The sequence below is a fragment of the Eleutherodactylus coqui genome, chromosome 6 (genome assembly GCF_035609145.1).
Source record: "Eleutherodactylus coqui strain aEleCoq1 chromosome 6, aEleCoq1.hap1, whole genome shotgun sequence".
Taxonomy (NCBI): domain Eukaryota; kingdom Metazoa; phylum Chordata; class Amphibia; order Anura; family Eleutherodactylidae; genus Eleutherodactylus; species Eleutherodactylus coqui.
Genome location: NC_089842.1, coordinates 10645164 through 10654610, shown reverse-complemented (window position 1 = coordinate 10654610; position 9447 = coordinate 10645164). Strand labels below are relative to the sequence as shown.

The following is a 9447-nucleotide window of genomic DNA, read 5'->3' as shown; positions in this document are numbered from 1 at the left end:
ATACCATCCGCGGGTGCAAATTACAATTTAAATTGCCCACGGATGGCTAATGGATCCCTATGGGCAAAATCGAATGCGGATTGGATTTTGCCCGTGGACCTGAGAGTTTTGCACAGTCCTGTATATGGCTGCTATAAACGCACGATGTCCATGAGCCCTCGGCGTAGGTTCGCGCCTCCAGCACCACCTTTACTGACTTCAGTCCTTCGTTCTTAATTACTGTAATGACTAAATGTCACGAGAGCGTCTTGTGAGAACCGTAACTGCATTTTTTTTTACATGTAGTTCCTTGTTTGCAGTTCTTCGTACAGGAACATTTCCTGTAATGTATCCTTTTTACAAACCGCTACGGGGTTCATGCCAAACCACATCAAGAAACCACATGTATATTGCTCCAGTATTTGGCTTTACACTCCACCATCAGTGTTACGGGGGACACATTCACACAGTTCTATTTTGGATCCATGATATATTTGGACATTTCTTGCCAACTCCTCCTCGGCGGGAGCGAATGCCACTGCAAGAATATAAAGTAGTGACAAACCAAAATGACAGTCATGTGAAGGCCTCTGGACCTGGAATATGAATATATTGTATACATTACAACAACTAGAGAGATTATTCTTTTTCTAAGCAAAATATCTATCACATAGATTATTAATATCAAGCCTCCCTGGCTTAAAGGGGTTTCCCAGGACTTGAATATCGATGGCCAATCTTATCTTCTCAATAGGAGATAAGCGAGTGCCCGACTTTTGGCACTGCCCCCAATCAGTTGACGGAAGTAGCCACGGTGCTCCAGCGAGAGTTGTGACCTCTCATCAGGCACAGGACCGCACATTGTGTAGCAGCTGCACCGGGTGCTGCAGCTCAGTCCCATTCACTTCAATAGGTCCAAGCTAAAGCAAGTTGCAGTACCAAGTCCAGCCACTATGAGATGTACAGGTTTTTTTTTTTTCCCCCCCAAATAAATTTTTATTGGGTTTTATGAAGAAAACTAGTGTTACAAATCAAAGGTCTAGTTTTGTGCCTGGTACACAACGTAGAGGTCATAGTACTCGCTAAGCACCATGGCTAATTCAGTCAGCTGATCCAATATTGATGGTCTATCCTAAGAGTTGGCCATCAACATTAAAGTCCTGGAAAATGCCATAAAAAGGGGTTGTGACAAGATGGAAAGTTATCCCATCTCCACGGATAACTATCTTACTGGTTGGGTTCTGACCACTGGCACTGCCACCAGGCCTGAGAATGGGGATCGTGAAGCTTATCGCCTATCCATGGGTAACTATTTGAGTGGTTGAGTTCTGACCCCTGGAACTACCAGTGGTCCCGTGAACTACCATTTTCTTGCATGAAAATAGAGGCCGTTGAGCATGCATACCGCCACTCCATTTATTTCAATGGGACTGCCGGAGATAATGCCGTTCAAGTGCTTGGCTATCTCCAGCAGTCCCTTTGCAATGAATGGAGTGGTGGTTCGAATGCACAGTTGCTGCTTCCATTATATGGAGGACCTTAGCAATCGGTTGGGACGGGGGTCTGGTGGTTGGATCACCATAGAGCTGAAAAATTATTCCCTTTCCATCCTGGCAAAACACCTTTAAGTCTTGACATGGTGACACTAATTCAGAGCTGAAACACGATCTCTGGAGAACATGAGCAAATACACCCGGTGCTCTATAGAGGAGCTATTAACGGTTACTACTCTTTCCCTTTTGTATACATCTTATTTGACAAAATGGTGATCCGACTCATGTAAAACATGTGAATGTCCGTTTCCCCACGTGTCCATTATCCTTTTTTCGATGCGTTTGGGAAGGATATGCCACCGCAAAGTGCTTTGTTCTGGAAAGTCAATCACAAACTTTGCATTAGTGATTTTTATCCCCGGTGTGATGAGTTTGCTGATGACGGGCGAGCTCACCGACATCTCGAAATCTGCGGTGACAAATCTGGCAGTGACAGGGTTTTCCACCGAAATGAGTGTATTTATGACGGGTCAGGTGGGAAGTTCTTTTAAAGGCTTTACCGCAGACCTTGCAGACGTGAGGCTTTTGTTGAGAATGAGCAATGCTGTGCCTCTGGAGATAGGAGAGATACTCAAATATCCTAAAACACACCGGACATTTATACACCTTCCGCGGGGCTACAGATTTGGAGACCCCAGACAGTGCACGATCAGACACCGACGTACTAGTTGACTTACTTAAGCCTACCGATATAGGCTCCTCTATAAAAACGGTGTAAGGAAGTCCTTGACTGTCAATAAGCAGAAACCTCCGGTGTGTAGAAGACCCTTCGGCTTTTTCTTTAAAGTTTGCTGTCCCCCCTTTTCTTTCATCAGGCGGTGAGCTTCTACATTTGTCTCTCTGCATGCCATTCGCCACAGTCTTACGTGTAACAGAAGCGGTATTGTTACTGTAAGCCAGGGCGCCGCTGGCAGTCGGCATTTGTCGATGCGCCAGCTGTTGGTGGTTGATCATTTTGGGGCACATCCTCCCTACGCCGCGCACCGAAGTCATATCATCGCTAATCTTTATTCTTTTACATGGATCACTTGTGTCACCATGATGCGAAATGTTATTTTTTAGGAAAACCCTCTTATTGGAATAATTAAACGGAATTCCACGTTGAGTCCCGGCGTTCTGACAGCGAATGCCTTCAACTCCTTGGTAAAGCGGTTCTTTGTGGACAAGACTTATCCGAGCAGTTTTCGTTTTGCTGCAATGGTTGGGAACTAGATGTTTTACTTCACCGCCGTTGGTTCTTCCATCTTGTCGAAAAAGGACGGCGCTCCGGTCTTGTCTTTGTGGAATAAAAGTACGACCGCGATCACGAACCAGAATAGGCAGTCTTTTATGTTCTACCGCAGAGGGTAATTTCGTCATGTTTTGTGACTCTAGACTAGAGGTAAGTGCAAACCCTTTTCTGTAGACCTTGGGATCAGACACTTGGTCAACCCATTTGTCTACTGAGGATTTATAGATGGTCTTCCTTTGCGGAACACAAATTTTTATCATTTCAGCTTGGTCGCCGGATCTGAATCCGCTTGTACAGTTGGCTTTTCCATTGGCATGTATTGTTCTATCTTCTACCCTTACAGGTTCTTCACTTAGCGCATTCGTTTGCTTCTTAAGAAGTCTTTCTGTAGATACATATTTGCCACGATTTACTTGAAGCATTTTTGGTGCGAATATGCCTTTTTGATGATTCATAATTTTGAAGCTGGTCGCTGCCATTTTCCAAACTTCAGGATCCATTCGGCGTTGTATGACAAGACTGCGAATTATAGGGAACCTACAGTAGAACAGGATACAGGTTAGTTCACAATGCCTCCATCTAGAACCATACCTGCTTTGTAGATTTACTTTTATCTACTACATCGAACTTAGTACACTTTATAGAAAGCAAAAATGTGATTATTGGCCCTTTTTAACTGGCCAGTAAAAAGGGGGGAAACAGTTAGGGGCACCAAGGCTCATTGAGGTGTGTGTGGAGTGAAGACTAGTATGTCTGGTCTGACCCCAGGGCAAATGACTGCCAACGTTCTTGCTGGCGATGATGGAAAGATGCAATAAAAAAAGGGGGCCAACACACGGATGGCTTCCATGCCCTGTCATTTTTTTTTCTTCTCCCCATTAACTTGAATGGGTGAGTCTCGCCCATAAAACGAATTAGAGTATTAGAGTAGTGCATGTGATGAATTTTACATGCAGGCCACGTCTGTGTGAAAAACCTTAGTAAGGTGTCTCATTGAATGATTTGGGTCTGCGCGCCGTCCGTTTGTCTTCAAGTCCTACACACGGATAAGGAAAATGCTAGTGTGTCAGAGGCCTAATAGCGCACCCGTACTCTAAGTTATGGGCAGTATGGGGGCTCAGTAGAGCGCTGGGGTGATAATTCTGAATCCAACCAAGTAGAACATCTCACCGCGTTTACATGGATTTCCTCGCACACACCAGAAATATAGATGATCAATCACATCGGTCCCCAAGGCTCGAAATCTCAGTTTGGTGAGCTTCACACCGAGTGAAATTTCTGTGTTGACCCTCCGCTTGGAGATTCCACAGTGCTCACGGGAGCAGCAACGTGGATGAGATTTTGAAAACCTCGTCCACAAGCTGGGGAAATAACCCGCACAAAACCCGTGCAGAACTCAACTCCACAGCAGATCAATCGTATCGCCGCCTCCACTGTGGGGCTCACCAGCTTTAAAACCAGCTTTAAAAGCGGCACCAAATGGTGAGAGTTTGGAGGCAACTGTGGCGGAATGCCCACTACAAACACTCCGCTGGAAATCAGCCCCATGTGGCCCCGGCCGTAGGGCACGTTCACACGTAGGGATTGGGCACCAAAATCTGTATCAAATTCCACATTATTTGATCTGAATTTTGAGGTGGACCGAGGAGACGGCACCCAACGAGGAGACGAGTGATAACTTACTCACTGGTCATTACGCATCAGATGACCTACAAAATAGTCATTGGCTCATCAAAAACTAGTCTGGCGTGGAATCCCATTTGTTTGTACAGATAGTCCCCGACTTGCAAACTTCGCAAGATGCGAACAATCTGTCCTGCACAGTATGAGGTCAGGCATGACATCATACTGTGCAGGGATCGGGCAGGCTTCTATTAAGCCTGTCCGGTCAGATCGCAGGATGCTGTGCGGTTGCTAGGCAGCCGGGGGCCTTCTGAAGGGCCCCAAGGCTGCCTGTCAAGTCGTGCGCTTGATGGGCACTCTGCATAGGCAGCCCTGAAGCCTTTCAGGAGGTCCCCGGCTGCCTAGCAACCGCACAGCATTCCGCGAGCTCATGGCAGGACGCTGTACGGGCTCCCTGATCGGCGGGTGCCGGCTGTTTCTTACAGCCGGCACCCGGCGGCAGCAGTTCAGACAAGACGAGCTGCGCCACTAGTCGGAACTGCTGCCGCTGGGTGTCCGCTGTAAGAACAGCCGGCACCCGATGTTGTATGGAGCGGAACCTGTTCACAAGTCGGGGACCATCTGTATCTGAGCGACTCGTGAACAGATTTGTATGCAGATCCCCCTCTACGAAAGATATATTAGAAAACAACCAGTGAACTACAAGCGCTCTGTGTGGTCACATGACCCCCGGTCATACGCTGCAGTGACTACCTGACCCTCGGTGGTTCAGTGTAAAGGTACCTTGAGGGGGCGCTCACAGGGAGCGGAAATGCTGCGGATTTTCCCCTGCAGAAAATCCATGTCAAAATCCACAGCATCTCCGCATCGTTGGATCCACAGCCGATGTCATCCGCACATATTGGGGCACCTCTCCGAGTACTCAGCGCTCCCTGCCAGCGCACACCATCACCCGCTACTGAGCGCCGCCATCTTTAGCTGGTGACAGGCTGCTGACTTCAGGATTACAGGACCAGCGTGTGCCGGTGTGCGCTCAGCTCGTAGTGCTGGCAGGGAGCACTGAGTATCTGGAGATGAGGAGTCCCGCTAGGTGCCAGCTGGAGGAAGCTGCGGAGGCGCAGCAGCATCGGGAGTCAAAATCTGCGCCAACCGTACAGTTTTTCCAGCAGAAATGGAGAAAATTTGCAGCATCTCCGCTACATGTGAGCGAGTCCTAAAGGGAATGTGTCACGAGGGAGGGCTTATTCCCGCGGGGGTCGGGCACAACGCAGTGCGATGACCCGGTATATTAGGGCTGTGGGAGCCGGAGCGGAGTCTGTGATCACAGTGATAGTGCACTGCATACAACAGCGCCATATCTCGCACCCCGCGGTCATGCGCAGGGACAGCGCCGTATCTCACACCCCGGGGTCATGCACATAACAGCGCCGTATCTCACACCCCGCGGCCATGCGCAGTGACAGCGCCGTATCTCGCACCCCGCTGCCATGCGCAGTGACAGCGCCGTATCTCGCACCCCGCTGCCATGCGCAATGACAGCGCCGTATCTCGCACCCCGCTGCCATGCGCAGTGACAGCGCCGTATCTCGCACCCCGCGGTCATGCGCAGTGACAGCGCCGTATCTCGCACCCCGCGGTCATGCGCAGTGACAGCGCCGTATCTGGCACCCCGCGGTCATGCGCAGTGACAGCGCCGTATCTGGCACCCCGCGGTCATGCGCAGTGACAGCGCCGTATCTGGCACCCCGCGGCCATGCGCAGGGACAGCGCCGTATCTCGCACCCCGCGGCCATGCGCAGGGACAGCGCCGTATCTCGCACCCCGCGGCCATGCGCAGGGACAGCGCCGTATCTCGCACCCCGCGGCCATGCGCAGGGACACTAATTTTTTTTCTAAATTGCGCGCTCTGTCTCATAGCGGCCTCATACTACACGCCGCACATACGCAGCCCATAGAGAACAATAGGGCTGCATGCGCGTAATATGTGGGGAAACAGCATGCGGATGGCTCAGTGAAATAAACGGACTTTCGTTTCCTCCCTTCATTGCGTATTACATGGGCGGACGTCGCGGTGAAGTTACGCTTGTGGGAATGAGTCCTCGCCGCCCCGGAGACCCGTGAACTACGTTTTGGTGCCGTTAGCGGACGTGACAGGGGGTAAAAGAAAAGACCAGGACGCCCGTGCAGGGCGGCGGCGAGAGATATGGGTGTGCGTGAGATACGCGGTCATGCGCAGGACGGCGGCGAGAGATATGGGTGTGCGTGAGATACGCGGTCATGCGCAGGACAGCGGCGAGAGATATGGGTGTGCGTGAGATACGCGGTCATGCGCAGGACGGCGGCGAGAGATATGGGTGTGCGTGAGATACGCGGTCATGCGCAGGGCGGCGGCGAGAGATATGGGTGTGCGTGTGAGATACGCGGTCATGCGCAGGACGGCGGCGAGAGATATGGGTGTGTGTGTGAGATACGCGGTCATGCGCAGGGCGGCGGCGAGAGATATGGGTGTGTGTGTGTGAGATACGCGGTCATGCGCAGGGCGGCGGCGAGAGATATGGGTGTGCGTGAGATACGCGGTCATGCGCAGGACGGCGGCGAGAGATATGGGTGTGCGTGAGATACGCGGTCATGCGCAGGACGGCGGCGAGAGATATGGGTGTGCGTGAGATACGCGGTCATGCGCAGGGCGGCGGCGAGAGATATGGGTGTGCGTGAGATACGCGGTCATGCGCAGGGCGGCGGCGAGAGATATGGGTGTGCGTGAGATACGCGGTCATGCGCAGGGCGGCGGCGAGAGATATGGGTGTGCGTGAGATACGCGGTCATGCGCAGGGCGGCGGCGAGAGATATGGGTGTGTGTGTGAGATACGCGGTCATGCGCAGGACGGCGGCGAGAGATATGGGTGTGTGTGTGAGATACGCGGTCATGCGCAGGACGGCGGCGAGAGATATGGGTGTGTGTGTGAGATACGCGGTCATGCGCAGGACGGCGGCGAGAGATATGGGTGTGTGTGTGAGATACGCGGTCATGCGCAGGGCGGCGGCGAGAGATATGGGTGTGTGTGTGTGAGATACGCGGTCATGCGCAGGGCGGCAGCGAGAGATATGGGTGTGTGTGTGAGATACGCGGTCATGCGCAGGGCGGCAGCGAGAGATATGGGTGTGTGTGAGATACGCGGTCATGCGCAGGGCAGCAGCGAGAGATATGGGTGTGTGTGAGATACGCGGTCATGCGCAGGGCAGCAGCGAGAGATATGGGTGTGTGAGAGATACGCGGTCATGCGCAGGGCAGCAGCGAGAGATATGGGTGTGTGTGAGATACGCGGTCATGCGCAGGGCAGCAGCGAGAGATATGGGTGTGTGTGAGATACGCGGTCATGCGCAGGGCAGCAGCGAGAGATACACAGGACGGCGGCGAGAGATATGGGTGTGTGTGAGATACGCGGTCACGCGCAGGACGGCGGCGAGAGATATGGGTGTGTGTGTGAGATACGCGGTCACGCGCAGGACGGCGGCGAGAGATATGGGTGTGTGTGAGATACGCGGTCATGCGCAGGACGGCGAAGAGATATGGGTGTGTGTGAGATACGCGGTCATGCGCAGGACGGCGAAGAGATATGGGTGTGTGTGAGATACGCGGTCACGCGCAGGACGGCGAAGAGATATGGGTGTGTGTGAGATACGCGGTCACGCGCAGGACGGCGAAGAGATATGGGTGTGTGTGAGATACGCGGTCACGCGCAGGACGGCGGCGAGAGATATGGGTGTGTGTGTGTGAGAGATACGCGGTCACGCGCAGGACGGCGGCGAGAGATATGGGTGTGTGTGTGAGATACGCGGTCACGCGCAGGACGGCGGCGAGAGATATGGGTGTGTGTGTGAGATACGCGGTCACGCGCAGGACGGCGGCGAGAGATATGGGTGTGTGTGTGAGATACGCGGTCACGCGCAGGACGGCGGCGAGAGATATGGGTGTGTGTGTGTGAGATACGCGGTCACGCGCAGGACGGCGGCGAGAGATATGGGTGTGTGTGTGAGATACGCGGTCACGCGCAGGACGGCGGCGAGAGATATGGGTGTGCGTGAGATACGCGGTCATGCGCTGGGCAGCAGCGAGAGATATGGGTGTGTGTGAGATACGCGGTCATGCGCAGGACGGCGGAGAGATATGGGTGTGTGTGAGATACGCGGTCACGCGCAGGACGGCGGAGAGATACGCAGGACACATTCGCTACGTGATCCCCGCAGCAGTTTGCGCTTACGGTCGCCCCGTTGCCTCCGGTAACCCCATCCCTCACTCCATCCCTCCTCCAGCCCGCTGGACCAGCCGCCATTTCCACCCTTTACCGAACACACGGGTAACAGCCGGCAGGGATCAGCGTCACATCGGCCCGCATCTATACCGCAGTGTGTGAGGCCCCTGCGGCCCCATCTGTGCCGCCCGCCGGGCCCGGAGCACAATGGCCGCCGCTTCCCCCTCCGCCGGCAGCTCCCGCTCCTCCGTCCGCCGGCCCCTCACCTCAGCCCGCGCTCTCCGTGACTAGGAGCTCCGTGTAGCCGCCGCGCCTGCAGAGCTCAGCCGGCCGCAGGGTCCCTCGCTGGACGCCGCTCAGCCATCTTCCCGTCTCTCCCAACCCCCATTGGATCTCATTCCTGCGGCCTTATCATCCCTTTAAATCAGGAGCATTAAAGGGGAGGTGAGAAGTTTTCCCGCTCAGAGACTCCTCCTCGCGGAGAGACAGGATGGGGCCTGCTGGGAGGACTGAGGGGAGACGGCCGTATCCATCACACTCTGAGGGGGGGGGACAGGGCCGTATCCATCACACTCTGAGGGGAGACACCATATTCAGCACACTCTGATGGGAGACACCATATCCAGCACACTGAGAGGGGAAACACCATATCCAGCACACTCTGAGGGGGGGAGAGGGCCGTATCCATCACACTGAAGGGAGACACCATATCCAGCACACTCTGAGGGGAAACATCATATCCAGCACACTGAGGGGAGACACCATATCCAGCACACTCAGAGGGGAGAAAGAGGACCGTATCCAGCAC

General features: G+C 53.6%; 1 protein-coding gene across 1 annotated transcript; it reads right to left on the bottom strand.

The window, feature by feature from the left end:
• Positions 1-572: 572 nt before the first annotated feature.
• Positions 573-9106, bottom strand: LOC136631816 (zinc finger protein 892-like). Its single transcript, XM_066606206.1, has 2 exons — positions 8906-9106; positions 573-3300 (listed from the first exon to the last, which is right to left on the bottom strand). Exon 2 carries the CDS (start codon positions 3261-3263, stop codon positions 1875-1877), a length of 1389 nt encoding a protein of 462 aa, XP_066462303.1. The 5' UTR covers positions 3264-3300; positions 8906-9106; the 3' UTR covers positions 573-1874.
• Positions 9107-9447: the final 341 nt, after the last annotated feature.